General features: G+C 46.8%; 1 protein-coding gene across 2 annotated transcripts in view; it reads right to left on the bottom strand.

Annotated features, from left to right (window-relative positions):
• Positions 1–16,365, bottom strand: part of LOC140212879 (uncharacterized) — a 77,605-nt gene extending 61,240 nt beyond the window's left edge. For both annotated transcript variants that reach the window (XR_011889853.1, XM_072284011.1), the window contains exon 1: positions 16,060–16,365. Coding sequence is in view for 1 of the 2 variants with exons in the window: in XM_072284011.1 (XP_072140112.1) it covers positions 16,060–16,117 (58 nt within the window). In the remaining variant the exon portion in view is untranslated. The remainder of the gene's footprint in view (positions 1–16,059) is intronic.
• Between the last annotated feature and the right edge of the window lie 7,348 nt (positions 16,366–23,713).

The raw sequence follows: 23,713 nt of genomic DNA on the forward strand, positions 1-23,713 counted from the left end.
CTACAGAAGCTGAAACATATAGCCAATGAAGAATGGAGAGTATTCGCGCTCTGATACGAAATAACAAAGACGGCTTTCCTCGGTACAAGGTAGTCGTGCTGGTCGTGAAGCATAGAGACCACCACATCACGTGGATTATAGAAACAACGGCTTACAAGCATTGGGTGGGCTTGGCTTCGTGCTAGTTTCCATGCAGGTATTCTCAGAGCTATGCGGAAGGGTTGGCGGATCCTTTCTGCTGCCTTCCGCGCATCACGCATCGAAGACGACCACGACGTCACGCTATCAATCGCTGCTCGCCGGAGGACCCGTATCACTTCAGCCATGGCCCAACAATGGGCCTTTTATGGTTCGCATATAGGCGGCGGCCATCTGTATAACTGCTGTTTTGGGACGTAAACGTCATCCATAAAGCCATCCAAGCAATACATATGGCAGATACCCGTCGCGCGCTCTTCTGTGGGCTTGGCGGCACCGCACGGCGCATGATGCTGACTTTGGGGCCATTCTTCGCACAAGGTGACGACAAATGGTCTCGTAAAGGGTTGCCTCAGGAGTAGCTATGCCTTTCTAGGGTTATGCCAAGCACTCATTGTGCGTTATATCTTTGTACTGAACCCTTCCACATTATCATCTTGCTGCTGCAACTTGCCGGTGACATCGAAGAGAACCCTGGGCCCACTTAATTAAACTTCATCCGATTCTTAGTATCGTCCCTGATATTAGGTGAACACAGTCCGTTTTTAAAAACGTACTTCAAAGTAGGCACTCAAAACTTTCAGTCATTGAAACACTTGCTAAAATAAGGCAGTGTCCTGAAAATGTTGAAAAGTGTGAAGCAGCGGCCTGAGCCATGCGCAATGAGTTAACAAACACGTCGAATAATATTGAAGACTCAGGAGCAAATGGAATAACTTAGTCATTTAAGCGTTGAATGAAACATCTGATTGATTGATTCAATGATTGTAACAGCTAATTTCCAATGACGTTTTTAATACAGCACCTGGCGTTCAAGTTCATTTAGTAGTACGTATCCATCGGGCCGATAGAATGACAGGAAGCAAGATTCACCCTGTCATGCTCAAATTTTACGATTGAAAGAAAAAGAAATGGTCGTGCTGCATAATGAATTCAGGAAGAAACGAGCATGCGTCTCAGTATTTGAAGATTTTTTCCATGGTAGTTCATGATACACACAGAAACTAAGGAAACTACGGGGAAGGCGGGAGATGCCAATTCAAGACGATGAGCATAATGAGAACAAGGTAAAAGCGGGAGCCACCGTTTCGACAAGTGAACTTGTCGTTTTCAAAGCGACATATGGTTTCCTCGGCACAGCATATGTAAGTGGGGCTCTTCTAAAGGGGAGATGGTGTGGCAACGACCGAAGGTGTGTTAGCGGCCGAGGGTGTAGCATTGAGAATAAATTGGTGCTATGCACAAGGCTGGTGACATGGCCATGTGTCAGCTTGCGTGTCAACGGCCGTGTGCACATCACGCCTTTATTATCTGCTCCGCTGAAGGTCGTGGGCAATTGTCTATCTGAAAAAATTAATAAATAGAGCGGCTGAAAACGGCGCTCACGCGCAAAGAAATTTACTGAAATGTAATAAATATGTAAATAAAAGAAAGAGAAAAAAAAACCCTCTAAGCAACCAAATGAAAATAAGTAAGTGTTGTTGCCTATAGCTTAAGATTGTGCATATCGATTTGGTTCTAAAGCTCTCTTTGAAACGTTTATGTCTATTGGTTGCAATGTCTTCAGCTTATGGATCAGGTATGATTCCCTGTAGTTTCTGTCTCGTTCAAAACGAAAATTTTACTGTGAGATGCAGCATTTAAGTTCATCAAAATTATGACCTAGTTGGTTGAATTGCTTGGCGACGGCTTTGGGAAGGTTTTTAGCTGTGTCCGCACAACGCCCGTTCAGCCTAACGTTCATTGATTGTCCCGTTTCACCGTTATATTGGTTCTTACAGAAGGAACACTCAAGCACATAAATCGCATGCGAACTTGTACATGTCATGCTAGTATTCAGTTTGTTTGCATAACTATTTGCGGTGCTCTTAAAGGTACTGTCACTTTGAAGGTGCCTGCAGGCTTTCCACCTGTGGCGACAACAAGCCTTTTACGGCAGAATGATGCTGACTTTTGCGTGTACTAACGTGTCTTTAACGTTTCTCTTGCGGCGATAGGTAATCCTTGGTACATCAGGTAACGCTTTCCTCAGATGCTCGTTACTTGTTAATATTGGGTGGTATTTTGTAGGATGTTGTTTGTCTTTGGGAGGGCATTAGAATACTTTCTCTTAAAGGCTGATGGTCTGTCAGATTCTTGTGTAGGTTGTTTCCTAGCTACTTACAAATATTCTACAAAAACACTTGGTGGTGTTCGACTTTTCCCAGCAGGGGGCTCTGTAATCCTTTCCCCCTTCTCGTGTACAGCATCGCATAGACATGGGATCCCACCAGCCTCTGCGACAAAATACATACCGGGTGTTACCTTCGGAGCGCAGGGTTCAATGACCAAGTCCGTGACATTATAAAAAAAACGTCATCCAAGCTTCGAGTAGTCCGTGGGCAGCCCAGTAATTCTAGTCAAAAAGAAAGATGGCACGTGGCGACTTTCTGTTGATTACCGCCGCCTCAAGGCCATTAAGAAAAAAGTGGTATAACCTTTGCCACGGATTCATGATGCTATAGATTGCCTTTCTTCGGTCTTATACTTTTCGAATGTAGACTTGCGGTCCGGATACTGGCAGATTCCGATTCACAAGGCAGACAAGGAAAAAACGGCATTCTTTACACCAAACAGACTTTTCGAATTTAATGTGATGCCGTTCGGGCTGTGTAACGCGCCTGCAACATTTGAGCGCTTCGTGGACAACATTCTGCTTGGTTTGAAGTGGGAAATCTGCATGTGTTATCTGGATGATGGCGTGATTTTCGGACGCACGTTTAGTGAACACAACGCTCGCGTCAGTCTCGTACTAGAGTTCCTAGGCACACCACGCGGGGTACTAAACTCCAACAAATGTCACTTTGCAGAACGCCAAACACTAGTTCTACTCCACGTAGAGAGAATAAGACCACAAACAGGGCATAGGATCTGACCCCGCGAAAACGGCTTTCAAAGCCTTTCAGCAACTTCGCTCAGTAAAGATGTACGAAGCTTCTTGGGCCTTCGCTCGTACTTCCGCCGGTTTATTCCCGGATTTGCTGACATCGCGCATCCGCTAACGTGTCTGCTTCAGAAAGGTATTCACTTTGACTGGACCCCAGAATGTGCGTGTGCTTTTCGTGAACTGAAGTTCCGTTTGACGTCCCATCCAGTTCTCAAACAGTTCGACCACTTCACTCCCGCAGTACTGCTAGCGGTACTGGCGTCGCCGCTGTTCTTATTGAACGCTTCGACACGAAAGAACACGTCGCAGCGTAAGCGAATCGCTCTCTAAGCAAGCCCGAGCGCAATTACACCGTCACAGAAGAGGAATGTGTCGCGGTGATTTTCGCAGTAGAGCGCTTTCTGTCTTACCTATACGGGCGCCTTTTCACCATCGTCTGAGACTCTTTGTGCTGGCTCGTCAATCGGCGTGATCCATCTCGTATGCTTGCGCGTTGGACACTCCGTCTACATTAGTTCGACTTCACCGTTGCCTAGAAAAGCGGTAGCCGCGACAGGCAGTTGGCCTGTCGCGGCTACCGCTTTCCACGACGGACTGTGACAAGGACAACTTTGACCACTTAATCGTATTCTTGCAGCCCGCATTTCCTAATCTCAATACCTTTAAGACTGGGCAGCAAAACGACGACACTTTCAAACTGCTAGCCGCCAAACAGAAATCAACAGCCCGTCGTTTTTGCACACGTAATAGGCTTCTATACAACAACTATTCTACCACAGGCTCACGATATCTCCTGGTGGTCCCGGAAAGTCTGCGCAGTTCAATCTTGTGGGCTATGCGTGACGAACCAACCTCCGGTCATTTAGGAGCAGCTAGAACGCTTTGCCGTCTTCAAGGAAGATTTTACTGGCCTAATGTGCGTCAGACGACGCGGCAGTACGTGTCTAGCTGCAACGAATGTCAACGCCGCAAACGTCCCACAAGTACTCCTCCTGGTAGGCTACACCCTGTGCCACCTCCAAGAACTCCATTCGAGCAAGTCGGCATCGGCCTTCTAGGCCTGTTTCCACGGTCCTCTAAAGGAAATCGTTGGATCGTAGTGTGCACTGATCTCCTAACGTACTACTGTGAGACGGCTGCAATACCGTTGGCTACTTCATCCGACGTGTGCCTTTTCTTGCTACGTTTTATCATTCTCCGACACCGGCCTCCTAAAGTCGTTGTTAGCGATCGTGGGTGACAGTTTACTGCAGATGTGGTTGAAGAGATGCTTCGTCTATTTTGTTCAAGATTTGGACACTCTACGCCGTACCATCCACAAACAAACGGCCTTACGGAACGCACCAACAGAACTCTCACGAACATATTGTCCACGTACGTCTCGACGGATCACAAGAACTGGGACAGCGTCCTGCCCTTTCGCTACTTATGCATTTAACACCGCCCAGCACGAAACTGCCGGCTATGGCCCCTTCTTTCTACTTTACGCTCGGACGCCACGTTATACCCTTAATAGGATCTTCCCCTTTACGAACCACAATGATGCCTGCATATCTGAGAACATCTGTCGCGCAGAAGAAACCCGCCACCTTGCATATTTGCGCACTTTTGCTTCACAAGATCGTTCGAAGGGACGCTACGACCACTGACATCAACACGTCGCATATGATTCAGTTGACTTAGTGTGACTGCGCACGCCTACCCGAAAACATGCGTTGTGCGAAAAACTACTGGCCCACTATGTTGGACGTTACGTTGTGTTAGACCGTATAAGCGAATTGACGTACCGCATAGCGCGTCTCCTTTCAAATGGTCGACGCTCTTCAAAGACAGAAGTGACTCTTGTTGCACGCTTGAAGCCGTGCCTCGAGATGCTGTTTGACTCGCCCCGTGGGCTTCGTCTGCGGGGGGGTGTGGGAGGATGTGTTACAAGCATGAAAGTCTTGTATGATTTGGGTATGTGCCGCCAGCAGTAGTGGGACACAGAGTAAGAGAGGGAGGAGGAAGTCGTTCGCCTGGCGACAGCGAAACCTCGGCAGGCACTCAAGACCAATACAGAGAGAGTACAGAGAGAGTAGCCCGTAACAGTATACTGTGCCGAGGAAAGCATATGTCGCCTTGAAAAAGGCAAATCCACTTGGCGAAACGTTCGCTCCTGCTTTTACCTAAAGCGCCTCAATTTTCCAAAAGTAGCGCCATTCTTAGATATTTCCGCCTCTCTGTTGTCCCCGACGTTTCCTCATCCACGCCTCCCGTCGCCCCAGCCTCCCGCTCCCCCATTGTGTCCTCGACCTGTGTCACGTGTAAGCAGGCGCCGCACTTTTGTACATTTGTTGCTTTCCAGCGCGGAAGCAGACGCCGTGCTTTTGTATATTTTTTCTTTCGAGCACGCTCTGACAGCCATTGTTGGCCCTGCGTGACGAAAGTACGTGCAAATGAACTGATCGAGTGCGTTAGCGGAACAAATCGAGTGTGTTAGGGACGAGGACTGAATTGTGACGCCGTGCTGCTGCGCCTTCGGTTGCCGCCACCGACAGAGAGACGGTAAAGGCTTCATTCATTACCATCCGGCGAGCTCAACGCACAAAGAAGAAAAAGTGTGGATACATAGTATCGGGCGGGCTGAGTTCGTGGTAGTGGCAAAAAGACGCACGGCTTTCTGAAGTGCCACGGTTCCTCACAACCTCTTCTTTTTACCTAGTTCGCGCCTGCCGCTTCGAAAAAGTGTATGTCTTCATGCTGTGGGTGCTTTTACAGCGTTTAAGTTGACTTTATTTAGAATGTGCTCTTTTTGTTTCATGTAGTTTCGTCTTGCGGTGATAGTGTACGCGTCTGCAGCTAGCCTCTGACATAAAAGCGACTTTATTCATGCTATGTTTTGAGCTCCACCAGAAGCTAGCGCATTTTCGACGCTTTTTCAAGGCTCACTATGACTTACGGATGCAGTCGTTTGGCTTCGAATGTACGCCCACATGTATTGATTTGGTTTGTGGTGATTAACGTATTTAACGACCCGAAGCGACTAAAGCTATCAGGGCGGTCGTAGTGGATGGCTCCAGATAACCTTATTTAGGTAGCCTGAGGATGTTTAGCGTGCACTTTGATCGTAGTTGTACCTGGACCGGTAAATTCCTCCTTGGCTTTTGGTATTTTTGCGCGGGCGCGGTAGCGCTGCGCCAGAAGTATGCGCCTCGGCGCGATTGTATTTCTTTAATAGATTTCATTTACTAGTTGTAACAACGCGTCATTGTTTCGTATTATTGACGGCGCCTCCAGGACCCCAAAGCGGCAACGGAAACACTTGTAATGTCACGTGCTCTCCAGAGGCCTCTCTTAGCCGTTAAATGTGCCCTCCTGGAGCAATACTTGTAAAAACAAAAACTATCTATCGTCGCGATTACCGCAGCACCTCGCCAAAAATAAAAAAGAAAAAGCGCCCTGCGACTGCGGCAAAATACCGCGCCTTTGCGAGGAGAATTAGGGAGCACCAACGAGGGATCTCTCCATGGACCTCTTTCATTTCGCCTCCATGCCGGCTGCTGTCGGACGCGTCCTCAATATTGGAGGCATGAGCAGCGGCTACTCGCACGTTTTGTGTGCAGGATCATAATGGCCGAGAAAGGCTGAGGTCGTTCCTGAATTCTACGTTTTGCGTCGGACCGATCGTGATGGCCGTGGGTTGGAATTGCACTTGCAGGCAAGCGCGTTCTCAACTAGGTGCAACTGAGAGCCTTCAATGTACAAGTGAGAAGCTGTAAATAACTTCTGGACATAATATTTAGCTACTTGTTTGTGATTGCATGACTGTGATTTGACGTGCAGACTGCTAATGGTGCCTTTCAAGCGTGCCCTCGACTACTGCTATTAATAGCTACCCAAACGAGTTTTCTCGGCCTCACTAAGCTAATGATGTTTGATAATTGTTCTCTTATTCGCATTACTTGCCTGGGCCAGTTAACAAAAATAAACAGTGCCACCACATGAATGTGTTTTTGCATGCAAGCTGCCAAATGGCTGTCATTTTCGCGTTGATTGCTGCCATTTCACCAACAGTGGCGACGGCTTGACTGCGCTTTGACGTGCAGACTGCCAATGGTGCCTTTCAAGCGTGCCCTCGACTAGTGCTATTAATAGCTACCCGAATGAGTTTTCGGGGCTTCACTAAGCTAATGATGTTTGATAATTGTTCTCTTATTCGCATTACTTGCCTGGGCCAGTTAACCAAAATAAACAGTGCCACCACATGAATGTGTTTTTGCATGCAAGCTGCCAAGTGGCTGTCATTTTCGCGTTGATTGCTGCCATTCCACCAATAGTGGCGACGGCTTGACTGCGCTTTGACGGGCAGACTGCTAATGGTGCCTTTCAAGCGTGCCCTCAACTGCTGCTATTAATAGTTACCTGAATGAGTATTTTGGGCCTCACTAAGCTAATGATGTTTGATAATTGTTCTCTTATTCGCATTACTTGCCTGGGCCGGTTAACAAAAATAAACAGTGCCACCACATGAATGTGTTTTTGCATGCAAGCTGCCAACAGTGGCTGTCATTTTCGCGTTGATTGCTGCCATTTCACCAATAGTGGCAACGGCTTGACTGCGCTTTGACGTGCAGACTGCTAATGGTGCCTTTCAAGCCTGCCCTCGACTACTGGTATTAATAGCTAGCCAAATTAGTTTTCTGGGCCTCACTAAGCTAATGATGTTTGATAATTGTTCTCTTATTCGTATTACTTGCCGGAGCCATATAACCAAAATGAATGCGACCACACGAATGTGTGTTTGCATTCAAGCTGCCAACAGTGGCTGTCATTTTCGCGTTGATTGCTGCCATTCCACCAATAGTGGCGACGGCTTGACTGCGTTTTGACGGGCAGACTGCTAATGGTGCCTTTCAAGCATGCCCTCGACTACTGCTATCATAAGCTACCCCATTGAATATTTTGGGCCTAACTAAGCTAATGATGTTTGATAATCGTTCTCCTATTCGCATCATTGCCTGGGACAGATAACCAAAATAAACAATGCCACCACATGAATGTGTGTTTGCATGCAAGCTGCCAACAGTGGCTGTCATTTTCGCGTTGATTGCTGCCGTTTCACCAACAGTGGCGGCGGCTTGACTACGCTTTGACGTGCAGACTGATAATGGTGCCTTTCAAGCGTGCCCTCAACTACTGCTATTAATAGTTACCTGAATGAGTATTTTGGGCCTCACTAAGCTAATGATGTTTGATAATTGTTCTCTTATCCGTATTACTTGCCTGAACCATATAACCATAATGAATGCGACCACATGAATGCGCTTTTGCATGCAAACTGCTAAAAGTGGTGGTCAGTTTCGCATTGACTACTGCTGTTTCACCTACAATGGCTACGACATGGCTGCGCTTTGAAGTGCTGATGCTAAAGGTGTCTTTCAAGCGTGCACCGACGAATGTTATTTTATCACAGGGCCCGTCATGCTCATAGGTGGCTGCCCAATAGAGTATTTTGGGCCTTCTGGTATTGGCATTATTCATCTCAACGGGCTGGAAAAAACAGTAGTGGCAGCACAACTGCACGCAAAGCACATGTGCTTTGGTGTGCAGGCTGCTAAGAGTGGCTGTCACTTTCACGTTGACTACTGCTTTTTCGTGTGAAGCTGGACCGTGACTGCCCGAATGAGCATTTTGGGCCCCACATAGTTATTCAGGGTTAATAACTGTATTTGCATTCAGATTTGCAAGCATTTCAGCACGTTTTTATGCCAATTCGTATATTGAGCATGATCTGTGTAGGACGTTGCTTTTTCAGAATTGCGCTTCCATTAAAAGAAATACATCAAATGAACTGCTTATTTATTTGAGAGGTCACGGGAGACTGATCGGCTGCTGCGAACCCACCGGCAAAATTTTGGTAGTCCTAATAAGGGCTGTTCTTTTGTTAATAAGAAGCTGTTATGCTTCATCGAGTGGCTCAATGCCGGACAGCTCGCAGTCGGAGTCGCTTTCTTCATTGTCATCTCCACCCACTTGGATGATGATGGGTTGGATGCGGTCGCTTTCAGATGTATCAAGCCTGAACTTTGCCTCCAGGTCCATCACGTGGTGAATGCTCTTACTCCAGTCTTCTGCCTGTACATGCTTGATTTTTTCCCTCAAGACGGCTTCGACCGTGGACAGTTTGAAGTCTCTGCTGTCCGCAGCGATGCCATTTTTCACCTTTGCCCACACGAGCTCCATAGGATTAAATTCGCACTGGTACGGTGGCAGCCTGAGTACAATGCAGCCAGCCCTTTCAGCTGCATTGTCTACGATGTAGCTCAGAAAGCGTGGCTTTACAGATGCTACCAACTCAAGCAGCTGCTTTCTAACCATCCTTTCGCTATAAGTGATGTTTTTGCTTATGAGCCACTCCTGTATTTTTCCTTCTTCCAAGCTGTCATCGGCAGTTTCTCTTCTCTCCGGGAATGGTAAGGTGCATTGTCCAAAACTATGACGCTACCAACAGGCAACTTCTTCAGAACGTCATTAAACCATCTCTCGAAGCAATTGCTGTCCATTTCTTTGTGGTAGTTGCCTGTTTTTTGGCCACGGAATCTATCTAAGCAGCCCTCGACGAAGCCATCCTCGCTGCCGATGTGCGTCACCAGTCGACAGGCCATTTGCTCGAGCGTGTAGGCGTCCGCGCTTCTCCACCACGATGTCTGTCCACACGATCGACCCAGTGTGTCCCGCCGTCACCCATGTCTCGTCCAGGAAAGAGATCGTTCGGCCTTCTGCCTGTAGCAATCCAAGTCAAGAAGGTAGCGATTCCACCATTCAGCGATGTCATCCCGGTCGATAAGCAGCGAATTTCGCCTCCTCTTCTCGTGCTTGAATCAGATCTCGACAATCAGACGACGCACGGTTCACTGCTTCAGTGATGGGATATCCATTGTTGCGTGTGCCGAGGTATGTGTGGCCGGCAGGAGGTCTGGACCCCACTTCACGCAGAGTCAGAGAAGAGGAGAGCTTTCTCGGCGAAGAATTCTTTAGACAATGTTTACATGTTGTCGTCGTTATCAGGAGAGATACCAACAGAGCAGCTGCAAGCTGCTTAAATAACACTCCTCAGTCCCCAGATTCCCCAGACAGCCCCTAAGGACCAAACAAGGTCAAGAAAGAGAGGGTCCGGGCAGCCTCCGTGGTCCTAACGCCGCTCTCGGTGGCCGGCGCTTCCTCGAACTGCGCTACGGCGTCGGGCCGATCTGACGGTCGGTCAGAATGGTGCGCCGGGAAAGTTTTGTAGCCCGCATAGGACAAAGGGAACTATTTGTCAAAGGGAAGTATTTTGCCAGGACTTAGCGATCATTCTTTTATTCATTTCCAGCTGAAGGAAAACGTCAACCGTCCCAATAGCAAACAAAAATACATTCAAGACTACAGTAAAGCCGATTACACATCAATGAACACACAACTTGAAGCTTTTGTAGAAGAATATATGCCGGACTTTTACACTCGGAGCGTTGAACAGAACTGGTCGCTCTTTAAAAATAAAGTTAATGAATTAGTACAAAAATACATACCCCTCCGAGTTGTCCGGTGTAACCATCGAGCAGCGTGGTTTAATGCATCCCTAAAACGTATCTTGAACAGGAAGAAGCGGCTGTTTCGCCAAACTAAAAAACGGAACACAATTGATAGCTGGCGTGCGTATCAGCAGGTTGCTTCACTGTTTAAAAACGCAGTCAAAGAAGCTAAACGCGTTTTCTTTTACAATACACTTCCATCTCTGCTGACTGAAAATACTAAAAAATTTTGGAAAACTGTGAACGGTTCCGAATGTAACACAATATCGTTAACTGATGTAGATGGTGCTGTTGTTCCACAAGAAGAATGTTGTTCTGTACTCAATGAAGTGTTTTCTAAATCATTTTTGAATAACGTGTTGCCCTGTGCCTCTCTACCTGAAATTCTTAAGATGAAGTTTCCTCCGATGGAGCCCTTGTTAATTGATTACGATGGTGTCGTGAACTTGATTCGTAAGTTAAAGATTTCGTCATCGTCAGGAATAGACGATATTAACTCTAAATTTTTGAAAAATACTGAAGTGTACTCATCCATAATTGTGTGCAACATTTTTTCGCAATCTATTCTGTCGTGCTCACTACCAAAGGACTTTAAAGTCGGCAAGGTGGTTCCATTATTTAAGTCTGGCGACGTGCATTCACCTTTGAATTACAGGCCAATTTCTCTAACAAGTGTGCCATGCAAAATTCTAGAGCACATAATATACTCTAATCTCATCAACTTCCTAGAAACAAATTCATTTTTTTCATCTCGTCAGCATGGGTTCCGTAAATCATTTTCCTGTGATACCCAACTTATTTCATTTACACATGACATCTGTGCGGCGTTGGATAATCGATTTCACATTGACACCATCTTCTTAGACTTTTCTAAAGCATTTGATCTCGTCTCTCACCAATTACTTTGTCTAAAATTAAATACACTTAACATTGACCGTAACATTATCTCATGGATTGAACACTTCTTATCCAATAGAACACAATTTGTCTCAGCTAACAATTTTGACTCTTCACGTTGTCCTGTCAGTTCCGGGGTGCCGCAAGGTTCCGTTCTCGGACCTTTGCTTTTTCTCATTTATATTAATGATTTGCCTAACTCTGTAGCGTCCTCCATAAGGTTATTTGCAGACGATTGTGTAATGTACAGAGTAATATCATCAAATTCTGACACTCTAACACTACAATCCGATCTAGACAAGGTAACTAACTGGTGCGACACTTGGAAAATGCGACTTAACAGCCAAAAGTGCAAACTAATGAGGATTTCCCGCAATAATGCTTCGTCTAACCTATCCAACTATCACTTGAAGAACTCTGTACTTCAAGAAGTCAGTTCCTATAAATACTTAGTCGTCCACATAACATCTAATTTTTCCTGGCAAACACACATAAACCACATCACTAACAATGCTAACCGTACGCTTGGTTACCTCTGTCGCAATTTCTCTATGGCACCCGCTAACTTAAAGCTACTTCTATACAAAACACTAATACGTCCTAAGCTTGAATATGCCTCTTCTGTATGGGACCCTGGCTTGGATTACTTAACAAATGCCATAGAATCTATACAAAATCGTAGCGCGCGGTTCATTCTTACTAACTATTCTCAGACATCAAGCGTAACATCTATGAAGGCTACTTTAAACCTCCCTCTCCTCTCATCCCGTAGGAAGTTTGCACGCTTATCACTGCTGCACAAAATTTATTATTACAATGCGGAATTAAAATGTGAACTTTTGTCCGAACCTGCATATATATCATCTCGTACTGACCATCGGCATAAATTGAGCGTTCCACACTGTCGCACGAACCTATTTTTTTATTCATTTATTCCTAAAACTACCAATGAATGGAATCATCTGCCGGCCTCAATTGTTTACATAACGGATACATCTGCTTTTAGAACTACTATTGAAGAATACTTTTGTTAATCCGCACTTTCAAATTTTTTTTTTGTTATTATTATACCCTGTTATCTGCTGTATTTAGTTCCATTCCCTTCTGTAACGCCTTCGGGCCTTGAAGGTACAATAAATAAATAAATAAACTGCAAGGCACAGGGTCGAAAGACAGCCCTCCTTTGGAAATCGTCCCAAACGCAGCGGGAGTCTCGTGGTGCGGGCACCGCCGGACAAAGGAGGGGGGGGGGGGGTGTTGCATTGCTGCCGGCATGGGGAGGGGCCGAATAGCAATCCGTGATCCGGTGGCCGCTTAAGTCGTGAACGCCGCGCAGCCACGAGGAAACCCGAGCCGTGCACGTAGTCGTGTGCCCGAAGCAGGCACCATGCGGGGATGAATGCTGCCTCCACGGTCGACACACCATAGTACTGGCCTTCCGTCAGGCAAATCCCAGCGCACATACATAACACCATATACGCTTCGAGAACTCGTTAGTAATCTTCACGACCGTCGGTATTTCGTTGCGGCGAAACAAATCGTGCACACGACCTCGGCGCGCACAACGTGTAATACTTCGTGCTGCGTCTTCTTTTTCTCAGCATTTCGTGGGCGCTTTCGCGAGGGCGTCGACTGTTTGCCACCCGAAACATGCGAAGCTTTGACGTCCCTCCTCACCTTGAACACTCTGCTTTCGCTGACACCGAGCATCTTGAGTTTGTAATGGTGGTGATAAATGCATTGTTTTATAGAAGTACTTGTTCAGTATCAACTGATCCATTTGAAGCTCGGAACAGGAACAGTATATAAAAAATATATATAAATATATAAAAAATATATAAACAGGAGGGCGCTGACTCTGCGGAGTGAGCGCCCTCCACCACCGGAGTGAGAATTTTATGGTCATCTCCTTGCTCAAGCTTTTCGCCGAGCATTACGCTTGCGACATCGACAGCGTTGAAGTTGAGTGCAAGTTCTTCAGCGCATCGAAGCAGAAAGCAAGTGCAGGATAGAGACACTGCTGCAGCTCGTGACTGTCTTGGGAGAATATAAACTAACCTTCCACGAAGGGCATAAGCTAGGTGCTATCCCCGTGACGATTCCGGCATCGCCATCTTCTTGCGAGCGCACGTTTTTATACCTTCGAACATTGAAGACTTATCGTGGCAGCAAGATGACTAATTACCGTTTGAGCGACCTAGCTGCGATTGTGGTCGAGCGATCTCTTGCCCATAAGATAGATCTTTAGAGTGCTGCCGACATGTTTGATGATGCGCACAGTAATCGACGTATATGTCTGCAATAATACGCCGGTATAATGATACCTCATCGTACCTCTGCGGCGCTTTCACGGGAAAATTGTGTGGCACTGGCGTAGGACGGATATCTACACCGGTATCAGAACACCTGTTTTACCATTGGATGAATTCCCGCTGTGTTTGTCTTGTACTGTCACAACGCAGGCATTGACATCTGTGGTTGTGATGAAACCTTTCCTGACATCGCTTTGAAAGGGACTCCATATAGGGTGCTGTCCCAGACCACGTCGGCGTCGTAGCTTGTATAGCGAACAGTCCATAGTTGGAGAGCTGCTATGTGCGTTTGTGAAACCTGCTGTACCGTATGGCCAAATGTTACATTGACTGAAATGCCTATTGCGCGCTCTATTTTTGCAGTTGCCTCCTCCCTTCCATTTGTTTTCATTATTTTCCCCCCAATATACCTCTCTGTTACTCTTTTTCCCATTTTCAACGGTTAGAATCACCAGCCGGTGCCACAAGTATGTACTAACGTATTTTTTTTTTTTTTTTGTAATCTAGCACGTGTTTACCAATGTTGGAATTGATATGCACATTGGTTAGTGGTGTTCTCTCTTCTGTGGTGAAATTACTCTTTTGAAGCCATATTGCAATCTAGTTAACGGATGTTATTCTGTTGCTGCTGGATGCCTGTGTTTTTATTTCTGTTTTTTATGCATGTTCTATACCATGTACCGCAGAGATTTCCATTTTCTTAGCAGAAGCACTGCTGTGTAATTGTGCTGATTTTTAATTTATTTAGCTTATTTACGCTGATGGGTTTAGAAGGTCTTGGGCCAAGTTAAACATAGTCAAAACAGAACGCCTATGTTCCCCGCCTCCCTGCGCCCCCCCCCCCCCCCTCTAGTCAAGGTATCCTGGCGCGGCCCCTGTCTTTTAGCAACAAAAATGACACAATTTTAGGGTTAGGCTTCAGGTGGCAGGAAACTAAGAATGGTATCTAGTTCACAGTCGGGATCGTAAATTTTGGACTTGTAAAAAGCCTCGTACACCAACCTGTCTGCGCAGTCCGTAACGTGCACTTTCATCATTAGTACCATTTCGTGATCTAGCTGATTATCGTAACAGCGTAACTACTGCATGCATACCCAGGTGTACTACATTTATCTTCCTAGCTTCATATAATCTATTAGCCATCGTTTTGTGAAACAACGATTGCAACGTTTCATCTTTTACTAAGGTAAAGGCTGGGCCCGCCGCGTAAACATGTCTTTCATAAACAAATATGTTCACTGGTATACCGAACAATTCTTTTGCAATACTTTGGAGACGTGGCGAAAACTTGCGTTCGTGGTGACCCGCCTTCGACAGCTGCTTTCTGCAGCCGCCTTTTTTGTTTTATAATAGGTAAGTAGCTGGGCCAAGTGTTACACTGAACTTTCCGAATAAAGAATGCAATCTTTCTGGGAAATTTCAAAGAGAACGGTGAGCGTACAATTGTTATTTCTAAATTTTAGGCGAAAATTCATTTCATATGTTAGGGTGGCTCAAAACAGCAACAGAATATGGTGCATCTTTTTATAGAAAGCACTAGCTGCCCAAGTTCAGCAGATTGTTAAACTGAAATGAAATGGGTGCCCTTCGTAGCCCTTCGTATTCCATTTGTTATATGGGCAGAATAAACAAATCGCTCATAAGAATCAACGATACTGTAGCTGTGCAAGGAACTAGTGTTATATATGAAAGAAAGCAAGAAGGCGTAATAAACCTGAATGACAGGTTTCCAGGTTTCACATGAATAAACATGAATGACAGGTTTCCAGTAGTTCATTTGTCTTTAGTGGATTCATTTGAAATATCTTTCGTTCGTATACTGTGCATCTGTCACAAGCAGTTTGGTTGTGCCTCGCTGTTACCTAAACGGCTGAATTCAGCCTACTCTACTGTGAATAATAAGCCCGTTGCATGTAATTTTCTGGGCTGTATCTGAAAAATATTCTATACATTAATCATTCGCAAGATTGCCCCTCTGAATAGTAATTCTTCCTAAAAAAGATTTGAAATCAGTAAACATACTAAATTCTTGATGGTTTGTTTATCCCTAATTTAATTTATCCCTAATTTAATTTAACTGCTTTTGCTTGAAAAGCGATCATCGAGTTTATATGGTCTTAACTCACGTATTCTAACAGGTATTGCCGAAACACTAGTAAATGAAAAGTACACTTACCACATATGCGAGAAGTTCGTGCCTCAAGCATCTCCCTTCCTGCCACACCGGCTGACATATCTCAGATAGCCGCAAGCAGTAAATGGAGCTTTGTTATGAACCACTAAGCAAGTCGGATGGCTTGTGTAGACTATTTCACACTCTAAAGAAACAGCGGAAACTGTGCCTTTTTTGAGGCAGTCTAGTGAAGCGAAGATACAGCGAATGATACTATGTCACCGTTCCGAGCCTAACGACGTACGCAATACCATCAGCGTCTTTAACTACCTAATCGTATTTTCGCCGGACTCCGCTTTGCCTGCTGAAAATGTGGCCTGGGATTCGTACTGATGTCAGTGGGCACTGACACTCAACAAGGCCTTTTGGGAAGATTTAGTGGCTCCAATAACGAACTGGACAGAAGTCAATCCACGATATTTTGGCAAAGACTTCCTTTAGGCGACCAGACCTCAAATCGACTAACTTATAAAGAGACTGCCGAAATGGCACGGCCTCACTAAGTTCAGTAACTCAGAACTACTCCAACTTTACCATCTGTTGGGTCGGAATATTAAGTTGACTTTAACTGCGTTTAAATCATAATGCTGCCGGTGTCTCAGTAGTTTATCTTTGACCTTGAAGTGAAGTGCATTCAACTTTGATAGATTAAAAATTTAGGTAGCTTGCATGTACGACCACTACATAATTGTCCTCAAGCCCCAAGCCCTGAATCTAAAATACAAAACAATGCTTTCGGACTTCCGAATAAAGATCACTTCATTGTCTTGTTTAGCTATACTGCAGAACAATAACGTGACATTATCGTGTATTTCAATTTTAAGGCACCTATTCATGGAATATTTCTTTATAAGACATTTCTTATTTTTTAAAAGACTTATTTCTTTATAAGAATATTTTTTTATAAAACTTAAGTTCATCCATTCTCATTATCCATCTGCACAAGATCAAACGAGTATTTGAACACTGGCACCTTCCACACTGATTGTATGCTTGCGTTAACTGTTTTTGCTTGCGTTTTCTTAAAAAGCTTGAATTTTGCATAATCACATGAAATTGTTTCTAACTGGGCTTGGAAACGTGAGATCTCGTACAGTTATGTAATTCCATCTTAAGCAAATTACGCCGAATGGATGTGCAATTTATGTCACAATATTCTATTTTGCCTTCAACATATTTCGTCTGCTGCCCCCCCCCCCCCCCCCTTGCATGTAGTGTATAAAATCAGTTGCACATAAATTCAAGCATATACGCGTCCTAACTATCGGTAGTTCCAATCAATGCCATACAACGGTGTTTCATTTTATATTAATATCCCATAACACCTAACTTCTATGCACTATCCATCCCTAGGTAATTCCATCACTGGCGAACGTAGAGCGCAAGGAAAAATCTTCCTGTAGAAACCGCGCCATGGTGAATGTCGATATTACTGTGATCAGCGTGGGGTCAATGTAGCGACAAACCGTATTGCCAAAATAATCACTTCTGTGTAGCGGATTACCTAAGTTTTCTGTTGCCAACATTTTCTTCACTTCTCTGTAGCTAAGATTTCCTCACTCAATGCACTCTTCTGTTCACTGCACCCATTTTTCCACATCCCGGCTGCAGTTACGGATATTGAGTGTCGGAAAGTGTGCATTGTTGCTCATACCTATGGACACATGCCCATTTGCACATACCCAATGACCGATGCCGTTTTATTCTGGCTCATACCCAGTGGAACATAGCGAGTGACACAAGTCGTCGTCAAAGAGGCGCACTGATGACTGGCATAGCCTAGTGGTGTATGCCCGGTGGCCTAAGTTGGCATTTACGGAAAACGGTTAGATCTGGACCCAGATACATACCGGAAAGTGCGTGAAGTATCCTGAAAATGCTAGTAACCTAAAAGAAAGATTCCTGGACGAGCTCAGGTTAACGTTTTGTGTGTCCATCCTGCCATTCTTTTTTAATGTGATTTGCATTATTAAGAAACTTCACGCGGTTTGCAATGTGTATCCCGAGTGACCCAAGTTGTCTACTAGGCCACTAGATATGTGCTGGAGCCGCAGATAGCCAGGGTAACTGGGTATGTATGTGCGGGAATAGGCATTGTGTTGCTGGCGGCCACGTGGCCTAATAGAGAACTTGCGTCACCAGCTTTGTGCCACGGAATATCTGCCCGAGCAGACAGCTTTGGCACTGCTTATGTAACATTCATATAACGCCATTCTTGACCAGCCCCTCTCCCTACAGCCCAGCCCTCAGAATGAATGTGTGAAAGTGATAAAAATAAGTCCGAAGTCTTAAAGACATTGCAGCAATAGCACCCCATCCACAAGAGTCGCTTCCCCGTCTACCCATATCCAGGAGCGCTGGGCATTGCCCCTGCTGCTGTTAGTTAAAGTTCGCCGTGATCTCGCAACGTAACAGAATGAGCAGCATTTAAACAATATTTCCAACTACCGCCCGAACTTCAACAACTTCTGGTTAGGAACGGCGATATAGTACGCCTTTCTAGTAACGTTCGTATTTACGGCTCTTTTTCGTAATTTCCTTCCAGATATATAACGGTGTTTTAATCCTCACCAATATTTTTCTACCATGCAGCAAGAGCAATACGACTAAGTGCAATGACTAGGCATGTTGAGAAGAGCGTACCCTCTAGGCCTCGCTAACTGGAGTGTTGTTGAAATTCGGGCGCCCTTTCGCAATATCATATTTATATGAAAAGCACTACTAGCCTACCAACCTGGATTTCTCCTCTGTCTGTATGAAGCCTCTTCATGCAGCCCCACGCGTTCGCCCGAAACGGCGCGAAGAGCATGCGCGTTTCGCGGGTACACCCTTCTCTTCTGTGCCCGCCAAACAGCCGGATCCGCCTTCATTCTCCTCGGGTGATTGAATAGAAGGGTTTTATCTGACCGCGCATAACGACACGTAAACCTACTGCGCTTCCAAAATCGCGCGCGTGCCAACCCGCTTGTTCCCTCCACCCTTACGCTTCGCCTTATGCACAACGACGCCCGGTGCGTATGTGCGATATAAATGCGAAAAGTGAGTCGGGATCATAGTCCCAAATTTCTGAAGAGATTCGTCGCGCCAAGCGCCATGAACAACAACGAGCTCGGCAACAGAAAGAAGGGTTGACTGAGCCAACCATGGAATATACAGAGCACGACATAAATTTGGTACTTGCAAATCCCAATAAAATGGTTACGACGCAGTTGATGAGTTCCATAGATCACAGCTCCCAAAATGCTAATCTCGAGGCACACATTAAAGCCGTGGCCATTTACTCAATGCCCCACAAAGCGGTCTTTGTGCAAGACTGCAATCCTCCTCTCCCTGTGAGTGAGTGAAATAACTTTATTTCGGTCCAGAGAAGAGGCAGGGGACACCCTGCGCCGCCCGGCTAGTCCCACGTAGGGACTGCCAAGCCGAGCTTGACGGCCCGATCACGGGCACTCTGGACGGCCAGGGTTTGGTCGTTGAGTTCAGGGCTGCCCAAGAGCGAGGCCCACCTATCCTCGCTGAAGGAGGAGCTGATGGCTTCACACTCATACAACTCATTATCCAATGTTGCCCTTAGTCCACAGGCAGGGCAGTCCGCACTGGGATACCTTTCAGGGTATATGGCATGAAGAACCACAATGTTAGGATAGGCACGGGCTTGTCAAAGTCGAAGGGTCACCGCCCGCGCTCTGCATAAGGCGGGAGGGGCAATACCCGCCTTGACACATAGTAGTGTTTGGTGCCCTCATTGGACGTGACCAACAGCTCCCCGTGGGGCAGAGCGACTGCTGATGCGGCGCGGTCAGTGAGTCCTCGTTAGGGTTAGAGGGAGAGCCCTCAGTCGACCCAAAGTGAGCGGGAAACCAAGTGAGAGAACGCGGAGAGATACTTTTGGTGCTTTGGAGAATGGGGAGGGCCTGAGGGGAGACCATCCCGGCTTGGTAGGCCTTAATGGCTGCCTTGGAATCGTTATATATTGCCTCTCTGCGACCATCGAGCACATCCAGAGCGATTGCAACCTTTTCGGCTACCACGGGCCTCGAAGTGCGTACCGTAGCGCAGCAAGTGAGCCTGGAATTGGAGTCGACGATGGATACAGCGAACGCCTCTTGTTTGACATATTCCGTGGCATCCACGAAGCTTGCCTCAACGTGGTTATTGCGGACATGATCGAGTAGAGCTGTACGCCTGGCCCGACGTCTGCCGACGCTGTTTGTGGGGTGCATATTGCGGGGAATGGGCGCGATGTGTAGTTGAGAGCTGATGTCGCTGGGAATCCGCACGGCGTCGGGGCACTGGTCGGCAGGATTGAGGCCCATCTCGTCGAATATCTTACGGCCCGCCGGGCTGCCGGATAGCCTGAGCAGCTGTGAGCGCTCTTGTGCCTCGATAATGTCTTCGAGCGTGTTGTGGACTCCGAGCTTCACCATGTTTTCGATGTGGGCGCTTACAGGTAAGCCGAGGGTAAGCTTAAAGACCTTGCTGATGAGGAAATTGAGTTTGTTCCTCTCTGCAACGTGCTATTTATGCATGACCGCCGAGTATGAGAGGTGGCAGAGAACAAAAGCATGTATATGTAGATGAAATTGTTTTCCTTGATTCCCCGGTGCCTGTTGGCGATCCTCCGAATGAGGCCGTGAGCACTCCCCATCGTCTTGGAGGTTATCAGTCTGAGTGTGGTTCCATTGGCACCGTTAGACTCGATATACATCCCCAATATTCGGAGCGAGTCCACTCTGGGCACCGGGGACCCGTCACCAGTGAAAAGCCGTATTTCGCTTTCGGACGCCGGTTTACAATCACGATGGCCCCACCTCTGGGTCTTTTCTTGTAGAGAAGTAGCTCAGATTTGGAGGGAGAACATCTGAATCTAGTGGGGCGGAGGAAGCGCTCGGTCGCATCGATGGCGCTCTGCATGGTGGCCTCGACTGGGCTGTCGCTCCCACCGACGCACCAGATGGTGATGTGATCTGCATAGATGGTATGGTTCATTCCTTGAATAGTGGCGAGCTCCTTGTGAAGCCCGGTCATTGCGATGTTAAATAACGTTGGCGAGATCACTTAGCCCTGAGGCGTGCCACGTGAACCTTGGGTGATCTCTTGCGACAGGTATCCTTCGATATTGAGCTTGGCAGTTCTCTGGCTAAGAAAGGATCGGACGAAGTCGTGGGCCCTCTTCCCGAGCCTGAGGTCGGCAACAGACTGGATAATGAACTTGTGTGAGATATTGTCGAAAGCCTTCTGCAGATCTAATCCAAGGAAGGCTCTGGTATCTCCCGTGCTCCGGTCGACGATCTGATGCTTTATCAGCTTCATGGCGTCCTGTTTGGAGAGGCTGGCTCTGAAACCAATCATATTGTGGGTGTACATGTCGTTGGCATCGATGTGCACCTTGAACCGGTTGAGCAGGGCATGCTCTGCAACCTTACCGAGACAGGACGTCCGGGAAATAGGTCTTAGATTCTCGATTGCTGGTGCTCTACCGGGTTTGGGGATGAGTACCGTGCAGGCCGCCTTCCACTGTGTGGGGACCTGTCCACTGCGCCAGACTTCATTAATCCTTTCAGCGAGGAAGTCGATTGACTCATCATCGAGATTCCTGAGCATCCTGTTAGTGACGCCATCCGGGCCAGGGGCAGATCTGACGTTGAGTGAGAAGAGGATATCTCGGATCTCGGACGCAGTAAAGTCCTGGTCCAACTCTGGCACCACACACCCCGCGTAGTCCGGGAACTGGGTAGGGGGGTAGGGGCAGAGCTATCCGCGACTGGCAGGTACTTGTCTATGAATCTAGCGACAATCAACTCGCCCGGGGTAGAGTCCGTAGCGAGGTGGATGGCTCGCGCGAGGGATCATCTCTGGCTGGCTCTGGTGCTGGCCTCATTGAGAAGGTGTTTGAGCAGACCCCAGCACTTGCCTGATCTGAGCTGACCCTCGACGGATTCGCAGGGCTCATCCCATTGTTATTTACACAGGTTCTTGCAGTGCTGGTCTATCTCCCTATTAACTTCGGAAATCTTCTTGCGGAGCCTCCTCTTATGCTTCGGCCTCTTCCATCTCGTGAGGAGGGCTTGCTTGGCTTCCAGCCGGTGCGCCAACCTGCTATCCATCTTGTCAACGTCGAGGTCAGTGACGGCCTCCTTGGTTGCCGCCGAGGCGTCATCCTGATTCCTTTGCACCAACCTTCCAAATCTGTCTCGGCCGTCGGTGCACGCTCGTCTCTGATCTTGCGGAAAACGTCCCTGACGAGCAACTTGAATTTTCTCCTTTATAGCGGGCAATCGCGAGGGAGGCTTCGATGACGTAGTGGTCACTTCCGAGGTCTAGAGCCGTTTCGACCCACTTGACCTCCCTTACGTTCTTGACAAGAGAGGTCTGGGGTAGTGTCCCGGCATGTGGAGTTGCCTCTCCTAGTGCGGAAATACTTATCGGTGATAAGGGTCAAGTCTACTTCCATCGCAGTCTGCCACAGCTCGCACCCCTTGGGGGTGTCATGGGTGTACCCCCACACACTATGTGGGGCGTTGAAATCCCCGATGACTACAAGGGGTGCCCACCGGCCAGGGTCACGGCCCCTTTGAGGGGAGAGTTTGCCCTCGCCCTGCGATAGCTGGGGCTGCAGTATACGTTCAGGATAAAGAAACTGTTTCTTCTCATCCCCTTTCGGGGTGGGGTCGTGAGGATTTCGGTCATGACGTACTCGATGCCATCAGCAACAGCGCCAAGGTCGCGAAAGAGGCAATTGTACTTTTTGCTGAGGAGGGTAGCAACTAGTAATTCCCCTACCTCCTGAATGTGCCCACCGAATAAGCTTGTTTGCATTATGCAACGCAGTGTCTATGGTTATGCCTATCATATGTGCATTAAACAACTTTTTCACAACATCGCGACTGCGAAGCATTTAATTAGCAACCAGTCACACAAGGGCCTAGCAATGCCTAGCTTGGTGCAAGAAAATAGCTAATTTGGTACAAGAAAATGTGCTTTCGCAGGATATCCCGTGGTTGGCGCACCCAAACCATCGCTTATTTTTTTTTAATTCTGCCCATCAGGTTCTGTTTAACAGTTTAACACATAGCTAAAGGATCAATGCCTGAAATCCCTTGATATGGGGGTCTCTTGGCGGATATCTATCTCAACGACGTCGCAGCCAAGATACAAGATAAGGGTTGCTACGGAGATTCAACTATGGTACAGTGATTATGTGATTTACCTTGTCATGGTATCGTTCGATTTTGAGGTTGGCAACGAGTCGCCCACTTCGTATGCCTGCTTGTGTGCTCATAATGTTTTCTTTCATGGCAGGCATGGGGATACAATAGTCATCATAATAACGATCATATCATGGAACATATAGCCACCAATCACGAACGCAGTTAAAGCAAGATTGCTAACGGCTATAATGCCGCCAACCATCTTCAACAGATGGATGCGCCGCCAATTTTTTTCGGTGTATTTTAAGTTTATTGGTATGAAATACCAACGTGCCCTCTCTATTCTTCATTCCCAATTATCCCTGTTTAATGGATCGCTGTTTATAGAATGCCTATTGCTATAAGGGGTCAATTGCGCCAGCGGGGTTTGCCCATATGAGGACTTCTTCAGTGTGTGAACTCCGCTACTGTGAGACAGCATGCAGTAGCGTATTTTGTATCTTTGT

Source organism: Dermacentor andersoni, chromosome 8 (genome assembly GCF_023375885.2).
Source record: "Dermacentor andersoni chromosome 8, qqDerAnde1_hic_scaffold, whole genome shotgun sequence".
In the NCBI taxonomy this organism is placed as follows: Eukaryota; Metazoa; Arthropoda; class Arachnida; order Ixodida; family Ixodidae; genus Dermacentor; species Dermacentor andersoni.